General features: G+C 35.3%; 2 protein-coding genes across 4 annotated transcripts in view; one reads left to right on the top strand and one right to left on the bottom strand.

Moving 5' to 3' along the window:
- The window catches only part of hrm (solute carrier family 16 member hermes), a 51,611-nt gene extending 35,807 nt beyond the window's left edge, over window positions 1-15,804 (top strand). For both annotated transcript variants that reach the window (XM_070213941.1, XM_070213931.1), the window contains 3 exons: window positions 13,462-13,686; window positions 13,745-13,871; window positions 13,928-15,804. In XM_070213941.1, coding sequence (XP_070070042.1) covers window positions 13,825-13,871; window positions 13,928-15,452 — 1,572 coding nt within the window. In that variant the 5' untranslated portion in view covers window positions 13,462-13,686; window positions 13,745-13,824 and the 3' untranslated portion in view covers window positions 15,453-15,804. The remainder of the gene's footprint in view (window positions 1-13,461; window positions 13,687-13,744; window positions 13,872-13,927) is intronic.
- Window positions 15,805-15,808: 4 nt separating this feature from the next.
- LOC138912699 (protein FAM210A) overlaps window positions 15,809-21,404 on the bottom strand; it is an 84,635-nt gene continuing 79,039 nt past the window's right edge. Inside the window, exon 4 of one of the 2 annotated variants that reach the window (XM_070213954.1) lies at window positions 15,809-16,109. In XM_070213954.1, the coding sequence (XP_070070055.1) occupies window positions 15,896-16,109 (214 nt within the window). In that variant the 3' untranslated portion in view covers window positions 15,809-15,895. The remainder of the gene's footprint in view (window positions 16,110-21,404) is intronic. The other variant, XM_070213961.1, reaches the window with a different exon arrangement.

Here is a 21,404-nt window from a genome sequence, read left to right as displayed (position 1 = left end):
TCTTACCCAATTTAACTTTGCCTTCACACATTTTCATAAGTTTGCGGGCATTCATTTGTAAGTTTTTTTTGACGAGCCCTATGCCCTTGTAAATGTGTTTCGCATTTCGAATAGGATTTTTTTTGAAGTGCATATTTTATAAATTTGTTTATTGAAACATTATCCAACTATTAAAATATTCGCTATTACTTTAAGCACGTGTTTTAGTTTAGTTTTGGCCCTGATAAGATTCTTTGTGCTTTGTGATATAACATTTTGAAAGGAAAAATGGGCCAGGACTCGGTTTTTCTGTGTTATCCTACAAAGTTTATGCCATTCTTAATAAAGATGATCCAAAACCTAACCAATCCAACCGGTTTTCATGACCGTTTACCATCCAATATGTTTCTTTTTTGAATATTTTTCTTTTCCGACTTGGAAAATTTTCCACATGTCCTTGTATTGCCAAATGGTAATCAATTTGATGTCTGGATATCAGGAGAAGTTGGTTTTACTCAAATCTCATAAAATATATCCTTTATACACAAGAATATAGCGCATCGTAACGTTTTATTTAAAGAAAACGGAAGTGGTGCTATTATTTTTTTCGGCCTTTTTTTGACTTTTTTTTCTTAAAATCTTAAAAAATTATATGTAGACAATATTTTCGATATCCGTATCAATTTTTTCAAATAGGTGGAATACTAATCAAGATAATTAAAAACACTTTTTAAATAAAAATCCCCGTTTTCCACATATTTCTTTAATATTAAGAACCTGTGACGAAGTGGTGCTATTATTTTTTTTCGCAACTGTATGTACTACCTGCAATAGACTTTTGACTTTTGGGAAATAGATAGTTTTAAAACTGAGAGACTAGTTCGGGTAGAAATGGACAGACGGATATGGCTAGATAAACTCGGCTATTGGTGCTGATCAAAAATATATATATATACTTTATGTGGTCGGAAACGTCTCCTTCCCTGCGTTGCCAAATTCTGCAAACTTATAATACCGTCTGCAAGAGTATAAAAATGCTCAAAACCATTTTAAATTTGTGTTATGGAATCGATTTTTTATACAACTTTCAAAATCTAAGATGGAATCGATTTCATTTTCCATTTAATTTTTCATTTCGAATTTTCAAATGGAAATTTGTCAAGATTCTAGGAAAAGCCTTATATATGAGACATATGCGACGTTCCATGTCAACCCGGCCACCCCACTTTTTTATTTCTTTTGTATGTGGACAGTTCCACATTGATTGCAAAGCTACTTGCTTCCAATAGTTTACCTCATACCTATTTTGTCAATGTTACCACTCTTTCGCCGTATAATCGCGTTGAAAAGAAAACACAAAATCATTATACAATTTACTCGTAGAGTAAATGGGTATATTTTATTCGTGCAAAAGTATGTAATAGGGAGAAGGAAGCGTTTCCGACCCTATAAAGTATATATATTCTTTATCAGGGTCACTAGCCGAGTCGATATAGCTATGTCCGTCTGTCCGTCCGTCTGTCCAAAAAGCCAGTCTGCAAAAATACCATTATATTTTTCTCAGAAAGCGCCATATTTAACGGATTGTTTGCCACTGGTTTCAAAGTGGGATCTCTCTTGAGGAATTAGCTATGAATTCTTTTGTACGTTTTTGTAGTAGTTAACTGTCAGAAAAAACCAGGGACCGTAAATAATCATTATTTGAAATTTTTATTTTAAAAGGCCTACTGAGGTTTTTACAAGTTTTAATCAACAAAATAACTGGTTTTTATGCACTTTATAGACATGAACAAATAACAGTTCATTTGCTTTCCAGATTTGTTGAAATGCATATACTTTGTGGACAAGAGTAAAAAGAACGTTATTTTTTACGTTTAAAACCAAATATCACAGTAGTCTTTTTAAAATAAAAATCTCAAATAATGATTATTTACAAGAATTATAAAATAATCGTATATGCTTTGGAAAAAATTAACAAATCAATGAAAAGAAGAAAGATTCCACTTTGAAACCAGTGGCATAAAATCCGTAAAATATGGCGTTTTCTGAGAAAAATATAATGGTATTTTTGCAGACTGGCCCTTTTGACGAAATCCTACTTTTAGACTTTAAAAACGCTATCGCTTGGTCATCTACGGTCCAATAAAATCTATTTTTTTCTCGTAATCAGCCATGGAAAGACAGATTTTTCTGCTTTTGTTTTGTGTGTTTCTTTTCAACGCGATTATATGGCGAAAGAGTGGTAACATTGACAAAATAGCTATGAGGTAAACTATTGAAAGCAAGTGGCTTTGCAATCAATGTGGTACTGTCCACATACAAAAGAAATAAAAAAAGTGGGGTGGCCGGGTTGACATGGAACGTCCCATATATGTTTAAAATATTTTGAAACAATTTTAATTATGTAAAATTTAACATTAGTTTGTTCATTTCGTTTGTTGTCAAAGTGATTGTGGTTCCAAAAAATGTCTGGATCCCAAATAAATATTAGGTTGTCAAAAAAGTCCTGAGTTTCTTTGATTGAATTTTTAATGTTCATAAAATAGGTTACAATAATGCGATTAATGTCAAAAATGCGTGTCGTCGTCCTATTAGAAGACAATTCGGCTTCTGTTAATTACACTATGCAGCATCAAAAATGTACCTCGATGGATACTATATTTTTGGATTCGTTACAAATTCCAAAGTAGTGTTGCCGCCCTGTATTTTTAAAGGTTTGTTGGTGTAATTTATCTGCTCCTGGTAATATTGTCTTCATTATATTTGTACTATTAGACTAATTGGATAAGAAAAGTGAAAGCAACAAACTTTCAAAAACACAGGACGGCAACACCATCACCATTATGAATCCAAAATTTGTTTCTCCCTTAATAAAAATCCTAAAATTACACAGGAACACAAAATTAAACTTTGTGAAATTTCCACGAACCATTTCAAGTTTTCCATGATATTTGGATGCTCCTGAGTAAAAGTCCCATACAAAATTATTTTCCATCACCTACAGGTTCCGCGGTATAGCTAAGAATACAAAAAACCGATGTTTGCCGACATTTTGAATTACATGGCCTATATAATTGGACTAACCTTTATTATTTTCGGTAGAACCTATTCTCAATACATCACGGCATTCCTAAAAAATAGTCCCCATTGTGAACTCTTGCCCATGTCTTTGGAATTCGACGCCAAAGTTGAAAATCCCAAAATTGTAGAGCTTTTTCTGATGGAAAAACAATTCTGAGGTTTAAATTTTGAATGGAAGTAATTTTAACTATTCGTTGTATCTATTGTTCATTGTATGCTTTAATTTCGGTTTAAAGCGTTTTCATGAGGACATTTTATTGGATTTCTTATACTAATAAAACCGATTTTTTATTTCATTATCTACTCTTAAATGAATAAGTCATGGCAACCTCTAGAACTAAGAAACTAAAATACGTTCACTGAACATACATAAAGAAATGTAAATGTTTACTCCCATTCTGTAGGATGCCTTGACTTTTTTAAAATTTGACAACATTTAGGAGTAGATAATGAAATAAAAAAAAGGTTTTATTAGTATAAGAAATCCAATAAAATGTCCTCATGAAAACGCTTTAAACCGAAATTAAAGAATACAATAAACAATAGATTCAATGAATAGTTAAAATTACTTCCATTCAAGATTTAATCCTCAGAATTGTTTTTCCATCAGAAAAATCTCTACAATTTTGGGATTTACAACTTTGGCGTCGAATTCCAAAGACATGGGCAATGGTTCACAATGGGGACTATTTTCTAGGAATGCCGTGATGTATTGAGAGTTGGTCCTACCGAAAATAATAAAGGTTAGTCCAATTATATAGGCCACGTAATTCAAAATGTCGGCAAACATCGGTTTTTTGTATTCTTAGCTATACCGCGGAACCTGTAGGTGATGGAAAATAATTTTGTATGGGACTTTTACTCAGGAGCACCCAAATATCATGGAAAACTTGAAATGGTTCGTGGAAATTTTTGGCTGTGTACCTGTGTTATTCTAAGTATGGGGTTCGAAAGATAAAGAGTGTATCTTTTAAAAAACTTTAACATCGAAACAAACCATGAATCCGTTCGCCTCTGAGAGCTCCGAAAAGTTGGCCAATTTCAGCATTTTTCGAACTTTGAGGTCCTTTTGCTAAGAATCCTTGCGTTGGGGAACTTTTTGGAAAACGCAGTTTAACTTGGGCATTCGTAACGAATCCAAAAATATAGCATCCATCGAGGTAAATTTAAAAAGCATTAAAAATGCTGCTCAGTGTTATAAATGGCCTCTTCTGCATGATTGCTGCCTTTAAGCGGACCAGATCTTGGCAGTTAGAGCTCTGCGCGAATTGATCCAACGACTTATTTTGAATTTGTATACCCTTGCAGAGGGTATTATGATTTCAGTCAGAAGTTTGCAACGCAGTGAAGGAGACGTTTCCGACCCCATAAAGTATATATATTCTTGATCAGCATCACTAGACGAGTCGATCTAGCCATGACCGTCAGTCCGTCCGTCTGTCCGTCTGTCCGTCCGTTTCTACGCAAACTAGTGTCTCAGTTTTCAAGCTATCGGGATAAAACTTTCCCAAAAGTCTTCTTTCTATTGCAGGTAGTATATAAGTCGGAACGAGCCGGATCGGACAACTATATCATATAGCTCTCATAGGATCAATCAAGAAAAAAAATGTAAAAAAATTATATCTTGGGTGTTTTTGAACCTATAACATCCTACTTTTGGAAATGTCATTTTTTATCTAATTCTGAATTTCGTATAAAATTTTTTCAAAAATCCTTCAATTAATTTTCAATGAATTAAATTAATCAATCATTTTATGGCATACTGTGATACAAAAAAACAGGGATCGTAAGTAAGAGTTAACCTATTCAAAAAAATTTACATATAACTCTTATTTGCCAATTTTTATTATAAAAGTTGTCAAATAACTCTTATTTGTTGATTTTTATAATAAAAATTGAAAATAAAGATTGAATTGAAATAACTCTTGAACTGAGGGGTGCATTGGTTTAAAATTTATATGTATGTATGTTATATCTACGATTGAATACCTTTCAGTTGATATGCCAAATGTCTCTAGAATATTTTTTATAATTTTAGAAAACTAATGTTGTTTATTAAAAGGAGTGTACAAAACTGAAAGAAGAGGATGATTCGAATCCGACTTAATCTCAAAATTCATCTGAAAGTGGTTTTTTAAGCGACTTTCTAAATTCAATTGATGTAGCAAGCAATGAAGAATCCGTCAGCGAGCTTGATCCTCAGCTTAAATTGACGATTACGGAAACAAACAATCACCTTACCTTTAAGCCGAATTAAAATTGGACATAATGGAGTATTGGGAAGGAAAGAAGTTTACCTATCCACACTTATACCGACTGGCGAAAATTGTACATTGCGTTCCTGCTACTCAGGTCTCCGTAGAACGCTCTTTTTCGGCCCTGATATTAGTGCTGTCGGATTTAAGATGCAAGCTCTCGTCGGAATCAATCAAATAACTGTTGTTTCTAAAATTAAACAAATAGATCTCGGATTATATGTGATTTGGAATGCAATTTACTTAAGCCGTTTTTGTAATTATATGTCGTCTGTTATGCACCCTTGCTTAACTTTTATTTTTCTTATCCCATTTGGTACATTATAAAAAATATTCTGGGGACATATGGACAATGCACCCCTCAGTTCAAGAGTTATTTCAATTCAATCTTTATTTACAAATTTTATTATAAAAATCAACAAATAAGAGTTATTTGTCAACTTTTATTATAAAAATTGGAGAATAAGAGTTATATGTACATTTTTTTTGAATAGGTTAACTCTTATTTACGATCCCTGCAAAAAAAGTAAATGATTCACGCAGGTTCTCTTTGCTGATCAGGTCTGAATTGATCGTTTGGCCCTAGGGGAGCAGCTCACAGTGTATGATTCCCTGCTAATCCCACACAGAAGAATTTTCCTGACCGTCAATCTAGGCTTGGCCACCGTCTGGGCCTCTTCACCGCTTTTCGACCACGACTTTCAGTCATCATACGCTTTAATAACGGCTCGATTTTATTGCGATTTAGAAGCTATTCGCATGCGTCAATACGGTCAAAGATGTTTTTTATGATATGTATGAAGACTCATGCCAAGCCCTTAACCGATGCTACGATAGTAAACATTATTGGCGGCTTGTACTTTTAAATACTCCGTACTTTCACTTTATTTTGCTTTATGCTCATGAACGACTAAAAAGAATCAACAATCAATCAAACACGTGCTAACGCGTAAAAAAGCTTTCCAAAAAGATATAGCATAACCAGATGCGACGCTTGCGGCGACAGCTAGCAAAAGTACCACAAGACTTTTTTGACAACCTAATATAAACAATGCAACCCGAAAGTGAAACACCGACTAAATCTTAGGATACCATAGAACCCTTCCATTCACAAAGCGGTCGCCCTAATGGGTAGAAATAAGTTTTTTAAAGAAGAAGATGAAGAAAACCAAAGATTCTGTGAGTGATAGAAACCGCAGGTCTTCTGAAGTCAGCCAATAAACTATCACTGATGTAGCAAAAAAAAAAAAAGAATTCAAAAGTTAGAATTTGTCGTCGATTTTCTGCCATAGCACAACCCATGGAAATATAACACTAGTTTACAGCTAAAATGCTCCCCAGCAATTGATGGCAAATTCTGTTAATTCTGGAGACCTAGATCACGAAAATACCAATACCTTTTTTTTCGATGGCAAAAGTTTTTGTAAAAGATTTTTTATATCTACGCAGATATCCACCCAATTTTGCCAGTTTTCGTTTAATTTTAAAGTCAATAGACTAGAGCTTAACTTTGCCTTACAGATCAATATGATTGGATAAGTAATTGCAGCGCAGCAGATCGAAAAATATGAAAAATGTGTTTTTTGGTCGTCTTTGGAGTAAAAACTCGAAATAAATCCGTTGAAAAATTATAATGGGTACCAACTTAAAATTTGCAACGTACCAAATAAAACAAGAGAAAACGCTATAGTCGGGTTGGTGGCCCGACTATCTAATACCCGTCACTCAGCTAAAGGGAGTGCGAGGGACATGGATTTTTTGATTGCGCATAACTTTTTAATGAATGGTCCGAAAAATGTTTTCTTCATTTCGATAGGTATAAATATACACAACAAAATTGCATCTATACTTCTCGGAAATCTTTAAAGGTGTGGGCGCCAGACACATTTCAAAATCGTTAGTGGGCGATTGTGGGCGCTAGAGGGGGCGTGGCGCTCGACTGAAATAAACTGGCGCTGCGTCGGAAGCCCAAGAATATGTGTGGGAAATCTCAACCTTCTAGCTTTTGTACACACAAAAAAATTTGCTTGGTAAAATTGACCAACAAAGATAGTTATGTAACTATTAAAATAGTTACGTGTATTTTGTTTTTGCTTTGGGTGTGTGTCTATTCTAATTGTGTGTATTTTCTTGTTGTGGAATAACTATTTACTTAGTAGAATTGACAATTTTGCTGGTTGGGGCCTGTTTGACAATTATTACAGTTGATTTTACCAAGTTTTTTTTTGTGTAGTTTCCGAGATCTCAGCGTTCATACAGACAGACAGACGGACATGGCCGTCCGTGTTTTTTGGCATAAACTCTAGTTTTAAAGATAGGTTCTTGAAAATTATAATATATACTCCCTTTGCACAAATAGAATTTCGGTTTTTTTTTTTTTTTCAATTTTTTGAAAAAACTATAGGGTTGGTCTACCCTCATTATGGTCAACCCCCTAAAAATGTTCAGAATATTTTTTATTATTATTAGAAAACATATTTATTAAGAACACAAATAAAAGATATGATAAGGTAGTTATTAAATAATAGTTGTTATTATCCTCCACCTTAAACCTCTGAAAAAAGCCAAAAAGATGAAAATATGGTGGTGATTTTTTTTTAAAAGGGGCAAAAACGGACAAAAAGTAATGATAGCACTTGTTTTTGTATCATTTTGTTACCGATTTTACCGATTTTTTTTGACACCAAAAAAAATACCTATTAAAAATGTTTTGCCGGCGTTGTTTAGTACATGTTTCTGGGTACATATTAAAATTTTTTCATAAAAAAAATATTAAATAATAAAAAGTTATGGCCAAATTCCAAGATCGTCTTTTTTCGATGGTGACTTGCGGTGGACATCATATCCCAAGAACGGTTCATCTCAAATTTGCTTGGTAAAATTGACCAACAAAGATAGTTATGTAACTATTAAAATAGTTACGTGTATTTTGTTTTTGCTTTGGGTGTGTGTCTATTCTAATTGTGTGTATTTTCTTGTTGTGGAATAACTATTTACTTAGTAGAATTGACAATTTTGCTGGTTGGGGCCTGTTTGACAATTATTACAGTTGATTTTACCAAGTTTTTTTTTGTGTAGTTTCCGAGATCTCAGCGTTCATACAGACAGACAGACGGACATGGCCGTCCGTGTTTTTTGGCATAAACTCTAGTTTTAAAGATAGGTTCTTGAAAATTATAATATATACTCCCTTTGCACAAATAGAATTTCGGTTTTTTTTTTTTTTCAATTTTTTGAAAAAACTATAGGGTTGGTCTACCCTCATTATGGTCAACCCCCTAAAAATGTTCAGAATATTTTTTATTATTATTAGAAAACATATTTATTAAGAACACAAATAAAAGATATGATAAGGTAGTTATTAAATAATAGTTGTTATTATCCTCCACCTTAAACCTCTGAAAAAAGCCAAAAAGATGAAAATATGGTGGTGATTTTTTTTTAAAAGGGGCAAAAACGGACAAAAAGTAATGATAGCACTTGTTTTTGTATCATTTTGTTACCGATTTTACCGATTTTTTTTGACACCAAAAAAAATACCTATTAAAAATGTTTTGCCGGCGTTGTTTAGTACATGTTTCTGGGTACATATTAAAATTTTTTCATAAAAAAAATATTAAATAATAAAAAGTTATGGCCAAATTCCAAGATCGTCTTTTTTCGATGGTGACTTGCGGTGGACATCATATCCCAAGAACGGTTCATCTCAAATCCCCAATTCAAAAAAATTTCGTTAGTATATTGTATTGCCTAGTCCCTGAACAAGGGATTTGTAAAAATTTTGATTTAAAAACAAGAAAGGAAGCTAACTTCGGCCAGCCGAAGCTTATATACCCTTGCAGATAAAGTAATGCTCACTCGATGCAGTTCCAGGGATTCCAGATTCAGCGTTTCTATTTTAATTTGGTTTATACATAAGTAGTCAAGAATCAAAACGCCTACTTCCTACAAAGTTACAATTAATTTTCTTATATTTGTTTGAATATTCCTATGGAAGCCTTAAGATATAGTGGTCCGATCCGGCTCGCTCCGACATATTTACTACCTGCAATAGAAAGAAGACTTTCGGGAAAGTTTCATCGCGATAGCTTTAAAACTGAGAGACTAGTTCGCATAGAAACGGACAGACGGACAGACGGACAGACAGACAGACAGACGGACAGACGGACAGACGGACAGACGGACAGACGGACAGACGGACAGACGGACAGACAGACAGACGGACAGACGGACATGGCTAGATAGACTCGGCTATTGGTCCTGATTAAGAATATATATACTTTATGTGGTCGGAAACGTCTCCTTCACTGCGTTGCAAACATCTGACTGAAATTATAATACCCTCTACAAGGGTATAAAAATGGCGATGGTTTTAACAAAAAATGTATTTTTTTAAGGTATACAATTTTGGATTTTATGCTCTAAAAAAAGAAGTTTTCAAAAAAATCCTTCGTTCAAGGACGAGCTATTGTTATAATAAATAAGTGGTCAAAATTTGGTGTCGATCGGATTAATAGAAAGGTAGAAGAGTTCTTTTAAAATCGGACCATTCATTAAAAAGTTATACGCAATCAAAAAAATTGTATATATTCATCTCCCTCGCACTCCTCTTTAGCCGAGTGACGGGTATTAGATAGTCGGGACACCAACCCGACTATAGCGTTCTCTCTTGTTTAGTAATCGTGTCCGACGCAAAGGTAATTTCAAAAAAACAAGATTCTTAGATAATCGCGTTTCAAGTTTGTAACGGCCGATGTGCATGTAGTGCGCTATAAATAGCTACAATTTGGTTCTAATGCTCCGATCGTTATGAATTTTTGTGAGAGTATTCTCAACAGTATATACTTCAAGAATATGCAATAAAAAAAATCGATTTTTTCATCTATCACAACTGTATATAACCCCTTAATACATTTCTACACACAAAAAAAAAACTTGGTAAAATCAACTGCAATAATTGTCAAACAGGTCCCAACCAGCAAAATTGTCAATTCTACTAAGTAAATAGTCATTTCACAACAACAAAATACACACAATTAGCAGAGACACAAACCCAAAGCAAAAACAAAATACACGTAACTATTTTAATAGTTACGTAACTATCTTTGTCGGTCAATTTTACCAAGCAAATTTTTTTGTGTGTATAACAGCCGTCGATCAGCCTAGAATTTTAATTAAAGCTTAAGAGGACACAAACACCTTTGTTAGCTTTCGGCTAAATTAGACAATGCAAACAGTGACAACACAATTTGTTTTGAGAGGTAGTTAAGCATACCTTTACGTAAATTTTCCATATTTTTATACCCTTGTAGAGGGTATTATAATATCAGTCAGATGTTTGCAACGCAGTGAAGGAGACGTTTCCGACCACATAAAGTATATATATTCTTGATCAGCACCAATAGCCGAGTCCATCTAGCCATGTCCGTCTGTCCGTTTCTATGCGAACTAGTCTCTCAGTTTTAAAGCTATCGCGATGAAAGTCCCGAAAGTCTTCTTTCTATTGCAGGTAGTACATATGTCGGAGCGAGCCGGATCGGACCACTATATCTTAAGGCTCCCATAGGAATATTCAAACAAATATAAGAAAATTCATTGTAACTTTGTAGGAAGTAGGCGTTTTGATTCTTGACTACTTAAAAACAAAATTTAAATAAATAGAAACGCTGAATCTGGAATCCCTAGAACTGCACCGAGTAAGCATTCTTTAATCTACAAGGGTATATAAGCTTCGGCTGGCCGAAGGTAGCTTCCCTTCTTGTTGTATATTTTTTAGCCCTCTAAACACTTTGCACGTCATTGGGAAACTTTGGACTAAAATTAGCGCGTTTTTTCTTCGATATGAGCACGTAAATCGATAGACTTTGATCGGCTACAACAAATCAACAATTAACAATCTGTCTGTCTGTCCTGTCTGTCCTGCACGAATACAATATACCCGTTTACTCTATGAGTAACGGGTTTAAAAATTGGGGTAATAGTTAGAAGGGAAGGCCTGCGCCCCAAAAATCGCGAAAAAGATTTAAAGATTTCGGAAAAGTATAAAAACAGATGTTGTAGTATTTATTACTACCTATCAAAATGTAAAACATTAAAAAAGTTATGAACAAATAATAAAAAATCAAGCAGTGCAAGTAATCGCTTTGCTGCATGCATATCTCCGTCTCCCTCGCACTTTCCTAAGCTGATAGTTGAGGTACTCGATACCCTTGCAGAGGGTATTAAAGGTTTAGTCAAAAGTTTGCAACGCAGTGAAGGAGACGTTTCCGACCACATAAAAAATATATATTCTTGATCAGCATCAATAGCCGAGTCCATCCAGCCATGTCCGTCTGTCCGTTTCTATGCGAACTAGTCTCTCAGTTTTAAAGCTATCGCGATGAAACTTTCTCAAACTTCTTTCTATTGCAGGTAGTACATATGTCGGGACGAGCCGGATCGGATATAGTGATATCTTATGGCTCCCATAGGAATAATCAAAAAAATAATAGAAAAAACATTGTAACTTTGTAGAAAGTAGGCGTTTTGATTTTTGACATTGTAAAAACCACATTTTAAGTAGGCATACCTGCAATGGTATATAAACTTCGGCTGGCCAAAGCTAACTTCCTTTCTTGTTATACCCTTGCAGAGGGTATTATGATTTCAGTCAGAAGTTTGCAAAGCAGTGAAGGAGACGTTTCCGACCCCATAAAGTATATATATTCTTGATCAGCATCACTAGACGAGTCGATCTACCCATGTCCGTCTGTCCGTCTGTCTGTTTCTACGCAAACTAGTCTCTCAGTTTTTGAGCTATCGGGATGAAACTTTCCCAAAAGTCTTCTTTCTATTGCAGGTAGTATATATGTCGGAACCAAACGGATCGGACAACTATATCTTATAGCTCCCATAGGAAGGTTCGGAAAAGAAAACGTTAAAAAAGTTCTAGCTTCGGTGTTTTTTGAAATAATGCCTTCTACTTTTGGGGATGTTATTTTTTAAATATTTCTGAATTTCGAATTAAATATTTAAAAAATCGGACTAATATATCATATAGCTGCCATAGGTACAATCGGAAAATTAATGGAAAAGTAATAGGAAATAAATTCTAGCTTCTTTGGTTTTTATTGTATTATCTTCTACTCTAGGATATGACTCTTTTTAAATATTTCCGAATTTCAATTTTAATTTAATCAAAATCGGACGACTATATCATATAGCTGCCATATGAACGATCGGAAAATTAATGAGATTAATGAAATTAATTGAACATTTTTGCGATTTGTTAAATAACAGGAATGATCTGCAAGGGTATTTAAGCTTCGGCTGGCCGAAGCTAGCTTCCTTTCTTGTTTTTTTTTTTCGTTTTTGATTTTTCCTATGGAAGCCATAAGATCTGTCCACTCGGAACGAATATGATTCCGACATGTACACTAGTTGCAATGGAAAGACTTAATAAAGTTTCATCACGATAGCTTAAAAACTGACAGACTAGACTAGTTTTCAATATAACGCCCACAAACCGTGAAAACTGTTGCGCCCACAGCTTCGACGCTAAAATGAAAATGTAAACTGAAATGTATTTGTTTTGTCCATACCTAACGCCCACAAACGCACTTAACGCTAAAACCTGTCTAGCGCTTACATTAATAACTTGCATTGTAAGTGGTACCACTGCCTTCCGCTAGTTGGTGCCGTCGTCCATTTTATTATTGGTAAACAGAGTAATCGGTCCGTCTGTCCGTCTGTGCGTTTCTATGCGAACTAGTCTCTCAGTTTTAAAGCTATCGCGATGAAACTTTCCCGAAAGTCTTCTTTCTATTGCAGGTAGTACATATGTCGGATCGGACCACTATATCTTAAGGCTCCCATAGGAAAATTCAAACAAATATAAGAAAATTCATTGTAACTTTGTAGGAAGTAGGCGTTTTGATTCTTGACTACTTAAAAACAAAATTGGAATTCCTGGAACTGCACCGAGTAAGCATTACTTCATCTACAAGGGTATATAAGCTTCGGCTGGCCGAAGGTAGCTTCCTTTCTTGTTTTTTTATTTGGTCTGCAAAGTTATTTTATATGCTGAGCTGTGAAAATTGTTTCCAGCATAAATTACTTAAACCGCATTATATTTCTAATTAATAAAATTATTTTCTTTTCTTAACAGGGAGTTTACTTAACAAAAAAGATGATAAAGAATATGATCTTATTCCGCCTGATGGCGGTTGGGGTTGGCTTGTGCTATTGGGGTCATGCCTGACTAACATCCTCATCCCTGGCACCATTAAAAGTTTTGGAGTATTATTTTCGGAATTCACCGATGCTTTCAACTCATCGCCCACAAAAGCTGCGTGGATACCGGCGCTATGCTATTTTCTTTATAGTTCGTTGGGTAAGGAGCAACAATACTGGTTAAGGGTTACTTTATAATTGTGTGATACCATTTTCAGGTCCAGTTTCGAGCATACTGTCTGTAAAGTACTCGTATCGTACAGTTACCCTTATTGGTGGAGCCTCTGCGTCACTGGGAATGATACTCTCATTCTGGGCTTCATCCATTGAGTACTTGTATGTCAGGTAAACTGGGCAGAGCAGATATGTGTTTTAGAGTTAATAATACTATTGTTTTTCAGCTATGGCGTTTTGGTAGGAATTGGGGCTGGCCTGTCTTTTCCACCTACAGTATACATCGTGACATCGTACTTTGTGAAGCTACGCGGATTAGCTAATGGCCTTTGCATTTCCGGTAGCGCGTTGGGCAGCATTATTCTCCCGCCCCTTCTCCGCTGGCTGCTAGAGACGTACGGCTATCATGGCTCCTGCCTAATCATGGGTGGCATTACTCTGAATGTATTTGTAGCTGCTCTTTTTTATGAGCCTGTTGAACAGCACATGGTACGAGTGCCTCGATCACGCCAGGCTTTGGAAGACATTCCTGAAGAGGAAGATATTGGCATTGTAATGAAGTTTGAAAATGTTGACGAATCTGCTCCTAAAACGGAGCAGACTGACAAAAATGTGTTACCTTATAACTCCCCTCCTTCACCACTGTACCTTCCCGACGATGAGGAACAACAGTTTGTGCGGAGCGCATCCGCAGCGGTTGTCCAAAGTTACTCAAAGTCTGGAGACGAGTTTCAGTCTCGATCTCGTAAGATCAGTACACCAGTAAGGTTACCACAAAGAAATCAAACGTTTACACCTGGCCAATTGAACTCGCAGTCTTCCCTGTACGCAGTCCCCGAAGGGCGCTCAAGCTCGAACAAACTTACTCTGCGGAATTCATCTAAATCGCGCCTTTCCAAACGTTCGCCGTCGACCAGCAGTTTTTTATACGTCAGCACTCCATATCATGGCAGCACATTGTCCTTTCAGCCGAAAGAATTCTCCTCTCACTTGTCTCTTCGCTCAGTAGGGAGTAGTGGAACAGGAGGCCCTACCGGCGACACTGGAGCTGATGGAGCTCAGGCTGACGTGGAAACCCGAGGCAAAGCGCATCACCCGCAAAGATCGAAGTTTTTCGATCTGAGCCTTTTAAAAGACCCTATGTACTTGGTCATACTAATTTCAAATTCGACAAATGCCATAAGCTATACAAATTTTATTATTTTGCTGCCAAGTTTTGGAGAAGCTAGGGGGTTTAACAAATCGTTGTCTGCATATCTGCTTTCAGTTGTCTCTGCCACAGACCTAATTGGACGTATTGGTGGATCAGCACTTTCAGACATGGGATACATACCTAAGACATGGTACTTTGTTGGCGGCTTGTCCATATCGGGACTTTCCCTTGCGCTTCTACCTTTTGCATGGGCCTATGGCTCAGTATGTTTCTGGTGCGCGCTGTTTGGCCTAGCTTCCGGAATCTACGTGGGAATTACTGCCGTGATTATGGCAGACATGCTTGGCACGGAACAACTGACATCATCCTATGGTATCAGCCTTTTTGTCAATGGATTGCTGCAGTTGGTTGGGCCACCGCTTTGTAACTACTGGTTCGAGGCGGTCAATGATTACAATCCTCTTTTCCACGCTCTGGGCCTCACGCTATTAGCTGGGGCTAGCCTTTGGAGTTTTATGCCATGGATTAGTCGACGCAGGGCCCAAACGGAAGATCAACTAGATGCACAAATTGAAGAAGACGCTGTCAATACCTACTAAACGGGGGAAAACTCTCGTATCAAACGACGTACAATAACAATTACTCTTTAAGCTTATAATAGCATATAAACAGTGATGAATAAAAGTGTGCATGATTGAACGGCCAGGACTATAAGAGAATTAATGTTTTGGAAATCATTAATTCGTTTCTTCCATCTGCTTTTTTGTATTACAGTTTAGTCGTAGTTATAACATTCAAATATAATAAAAATATTGTTTGCTTAATATCAACACTATTTAGAAAATCAATAAGAATGAAACGATTTTATAACAATTTTTTCTAAAAACATGCAAAAACATAAAAAATTAAAAAAAAAAAAACGGAAAAATAAAATCAAACAAAAATAAAATACTCATTACGTTTTTATTACATCTTTATTTGGCCAATAAACTTTTAGTTTTGCTAACAATATTACATAACCTGACTAAATGTTCATAATAAGCTAAGTGTTTTTAGTCTTCGACATATGGAATCCTTTAGATCGTAGATAGCGTACAATAAAAGGAGCTGCACCTAATGTGATACTAATTCTTGCTGGGGCAAATACTTTGTGTACAGCGTAGGCCACAACAAAGGTGCTACCAGTGGACACTTTCTCCGCAACTGCGGTTGACGCGATTCCAAGAAATTCCAGAACAGGAACCAAGTTTATTCCACTGAAAAATAGAGAAATAATAGGTATAGTAAAGAATTAGGAATCAATGTTGAAAATATAAAATTATATAATCCCTGCTTCTTAATACAATTTGCCGTAATAGATTTGGAGCATAAAACATACAATACAAGAATTTATCTATTGACTATTTTTGTTGTATGGGGCTGTACATATATTACGTAATCACAATTTCGACGACTTTTGAACCCCGCCCCTTGTAATCAATTCTACATACAAACAAGAAAGGAAGCTAGCTTCGGCCAGCCGAAGCTTATATACCCTTGCAGATCATTCCTATTAATTAACAAATCGCAAAAATGTTCAATTTTCTAATATTTCTCATTAATTTTCCGCTCGTTCCTATGGCAGCTATATGATATAGTCGTCCGATTTTGATCAAATTAAAATTAAAATTTGGAAATATTTAAAAAGAGTCATATCCTAGAGTAGAAGATAATACAATAAAAACCAAAGAAGCTAGAATTTATTTCCTATTACTTTTCCATTAATTTTCCGATCGTTCCTATGGCAGCTATATGATATAGTCGTCCGATTTTGATTAAATTAAAATTGAAATTCGGAAATATTTAAAAAGAGTCATATCCTAGAGTAGAAGATAGTACAATAAAAACCAAAGAAGCTAGAATTTATTTCCTATTACTTTTCCATTAATTTTCCGATCGTTCCTATGGCAGCTATATGATATAGTAGTCCGATTTTTTAAATAATTAATTCGAAATTCAGAAATAATTAAAAAATAACATCCCCAAAAGTAGAAGGTAATATTTCAAAAAACACCGAAGCTAGAATTTTTTAAAGTTTTTTTTTTCCGATTGTTCCTATGGGAGCTATAAGATATAGTTGTCCGATCCGGTCGACTCCGACATATATACTACCTGCAATAGAAAGAAGACATTTGGGAAAGTTTTATCCCGATAGCTCAAAAACTGAGAGACTAGTTTGCGTAGAAACAGACAGACGGACAGACGGACAGACGGACAGACGGACAGACGGACAGACGGACAGACGGACAGACGGACAGACGGTCAGACGGACAGACGGACAGACGGACAGACGGACATGGCTAGATCGACTCGTCTTGTGATGCTGATCAAAAATATATATACTTTATGGGGTCGGAAACGTCTCCTTCACTGCGTTGCAAACTTCTGACTGAAATCATAATACCCTCTGCAAGGGTATAAAAAAAATTAAGGAATCATTTGGTTGTATTATCTTAAAATTTCTAACTAACCTCCGTGGCTTAGTAAAGAGTTGTTACGACATAAAAATATGAAGTCTAGACTCTACAAGAAGTTTAGAGGTTCCGAAACACAAGCTGCCTTTACGCGATACTTAAGTGCTCAGTCGGATTTTATCGTGCCTAACGCTCAGTGTTACAAATTTAAATTGTTGCAGGACACAGTTTACACTGGATCCAAAACAGTTTTATAATTTTGTTAACACAAAGCGTAAATCTTCAAGTTAGCCACCAACACTTAAATTTGAAAATTCTGCCGAAAACACTGATCAGGCCATAGCCAATTTTTTTACACAGATTTTCCAAACTACCTTTTCAACATCTATTCCGTCAGATTAGTCTTACCCATATGACATGCCTAAATCAAGGTAGAGTAAAAGGGTATATTGTACTCGTGCAAAAGTATGTAACAGGGAGAAGAAAGCGTTTCCGACCCTATAAAGTATATATATTCTTGATCAGGGTCACTAGCCGAGTCGATATAGCCATGTCCGTCTGTCTGCCTGTATGAACGTTGAGATCGCGGAAACTACATAAGCTAGGAGGATGAGATTTGCCACACATATTCTTGGGCTTCCGCAGCGCGAGTTTATTTCAGCCGAGCGCCACGACCCCTCTTATTTCATCAGTCCGACCTGCGCTCCAGTTTGGAGTCCCCAATATGGGGTGCATATAGACCGGATTGAGTCTGTGTTAATATTTGCCTTACGGGGACTTAACAAGCTTAATACTGCCATCCTACTCTAGTGGACTACTTATAATTAACTTACCATCATTAGTTAACCAAAGATATATACCAAAGAGAATATAAACACTAAGAGGTGTAACGAGGAGCAGAAAAGTCAAAATTCATTTTGTCTCATTTGTCAATTTATGATTATGTTGCCGAAAAGGAATCGACCTAAACGGCACATTGAGCATACACACAAAAAAAAAACTTAGTAAAATCAACTGTAATAATTGTCAAACAGGCCCCAACCAGCAAAATTGTCAATTCTACTAAGTAAATAGTCATTTCACAACAACAAAATACACACAATTAGCAAAGACACAAACCCAAAGCAAAAACAAAATACACGTAACTATTTTAATAGTTACGTAACTATCTTTGTTGGTCAATTTTACCAAGCAAATTTTTTTGGGTGTAGCATTTCCAAACGGGCTGTCGCGCATTGCGTAAGGTTCCGGCCCACGAACAATGCGATCGAAGTTCTACTCCACTTTGAGGTGGGAAAGATGTAGAAAAAATTTACAATTTTTAAAGCAATTTTTTTTTTATAATTATTTTACTTTATTTTTTTTTTAAGCTGTATTTCAGTTGTCAAGTACTAAAAAGAACAAGCATTTTGACCAAATTTTTTAAAATTCATTACTTTTGAATTAAAAGTTTATAAAATACGAATAACGAAGTATACAATTGGGACCATTATTGTGCTCCGAAATAAAAAAATTAACTTGTCCGTCCGTTTCTACGCAAACTAGTCTCTCAGTTTTGAAGCTATCGGCTTGAAACTTTCCTAAAAGTCTTCTTTCTATTGCAGGTAGTATATAAGTCGGAACCGACCGGATCGGACAACTATATCTTATATCTACCATAGAAAGGGTCGGAAAAAAAATCGTTAAAAAAAGTCTAGCTTCTGTGGTTTTGGAAATATTATCTTCTACTCTTGGGAATGTTTTTTATACCCTTGCAGAGGGTATTATGATTTCAGTCAGAAGTTTGCAACGCAGTGAAGGAGACATTTCCGACCCCATAAAGTATATATATTCTAGATCAGCATCACAAGACGAGTCGATCTAGCCATGTCCGTCTGTCCGTCCGTCTGTCCGTCCGTTTCTACGCAAACTAGTCTCTCAGTTTTAAAGCTATCGGGATGAAACTTTCGTAAAAGTCGTAATTCTATTGCAGGTAGTATATATGTCGGAACCAACCGGATCGGACAACTATATCTTATAGCTTCCATAGGAAGGATCAAAAAAAAAAACGTAAAAAAATTCTAGCTCCGGTGTTTTTTTAAATTTTACCTTCTACTCTTGGGAATATTTTTTTTTATATATTTCAGAATTTCGGTTTTTTTGTTTTTTAAATCGGATCACTATATCAAATAGCTGCCATAGGAACGGTCGAAAAATTAAATGGAAATTAACGGGAAAAAAATTATATCTTTGTTGGTTTTTATTACATTCCCTTTTACTCTGGGATATGACTATTTTGAAATATTTTCGAATTTCGATTTTAATTTTTAAAAGATCGAACTACTATATCATATAGCTGTGATAGAAACGATCGAAAAATTAATGTGAAATAATAAGAAATTTAACATTTTTGCGATTTGTAAATTAATAGAATGATCTGCAAGGGTATATAAGCTTCGGCTTGCCGAAGCTAGCTTCCTTTCTTGTTTTTTAATATTTCTGAATTTCGAATTAAATATTTAAAAAATTGCACGACTATATCATATAGCTGCCATAGGAACGATCGGAAAATTAATGGAAAAGTAATAGGAAATAAATTCTAGCTTCCTTGGTTTTTATTGTATTCTCTTCTACTCTAGGACTCTATGACTCTTTTTAAATATTTCCGAATTTCAATTTTAATTTGACCAAATTCGGCCGACTATATCATATAGCTGCCATAGGAACGATCTAAAAACAAGATAGAAAGCTACCTTCGGCCAGCCGAAGCTTTTATACCCTTGCAGATAAAAGAATGCTCACTCGGTGCAGTTCCAGGGATTCCAGATTCAGCGTTTCTATTTATTTAAATTTTGTTTTTAAGTAGTCAAGAATCAAAACGCCTACTTCCTACAAAGTTACAATGAATTTTCTTATATTTGTTTGAATTTTCCTATGGGAGCCTTAAGATATAGTGGTCCGATCCGGCTCGCTCCGAAATACAGTTGCGGCAAAAATAATAGCACCGATGTGTAGACGCTTCTTATTTTTGCTATAAAATGCGTATTTTTTGTTATTTTTTTTTCTGTTTTCGGTAATAGGTAGTGTTACATATGTACAATTGATGACCAATTTACTGTGTGAATTCTTTAGTTCGTTTTTGTATTACTTAATCTCAAAAATAGTAATTTTTAATATGTAATACACAAAATTGTATATGCTTTGGAAAAAAGTAATAGGTCAATGAAAATAATTCATAGCGAATTCCTCAACGGAGATCCCACATTAAATCCAGTGAATTGGGATAGAAATGTATTTTTCAAACTTACCTATTGGCCGAAATCCTACTTTTGGACTTAATAAATGGTCTGAACATCTATGGACATCTATGGTCTGAAAGCATTATTTTTTTATCTCGTAATCGGCCATGAAAAGACAGATATTTCTGCTTTTGAATTATGCCAATCGTGCTTTCTGCTCGAAAGATAAAATTGATTTCGTGTTTTCTTTCTAACGCCAAAATACGGCAAAAGAGTAATGATAGTGCCAAAATAGGTGTGAGAATAAATATTGGAAGCAATGTGCTTTGCAATGAAGTTGGTACTGTGCACTTCAAAAACTTAAAAAAAAAACTGGGGTGGCCGGGTTGTAGAAAACGTCCCACAAAACTACTTGAAATCTAGTTTTTCCTTTCTTTGACACTGTTGCACCACCTATAAAATTATGATTTTTTTTATTAATTCAATGGTGAAAAGACACAGGAGCTGTAAAAAATTGGCAAGGTTGCCAAAACTTGAAAGTGGTCAAAAATTTTTTGAAAATTTTAATCGTGGTTTTCTGCACTTTTAAAAAGTCTTAAAAATTCCAAGCTTTTTTAGCGAGGACCTATTTCTTATCCCTTTGATTTCTCATCACTAATTTTCAGTTAAGCGTTTCCGTTGGTCAACTATAAGCTTAAATACATTTTTGGATTGCAGACGATTACTCCTCAGCCAAATGTCCAATAGCTTTGAAAATTGGTTTCCATATTCTCCTTCTAATTATCTACCATCGCTGATTCAAAATTTTTAAAAATCGCTGGGGGCCGTTTTCCCTAGGTAAGTCTGCTATGCCCTTTCCTTATAATTTCATATTTTTGTG

This window comes from Drosophila takahashii, chromosome 2L (assembly GCF_030179915.1).
Source record: "Drosophila takahashii strain IR98-3 E-12201 chromosome 2L, DtakHiC1v2, whole genome shotgun sequence".
Classification (NCBI taxonomy): domain Eukaryota; kingdom Metazoa; phylum Arthropoda; class Insecta; order Diptera; family Drosophilidae; genus Drosophila; species Drosophila takahashii.
This window is presented reverse-complemented; position numbering and strand designations above follow the sequence as displayed.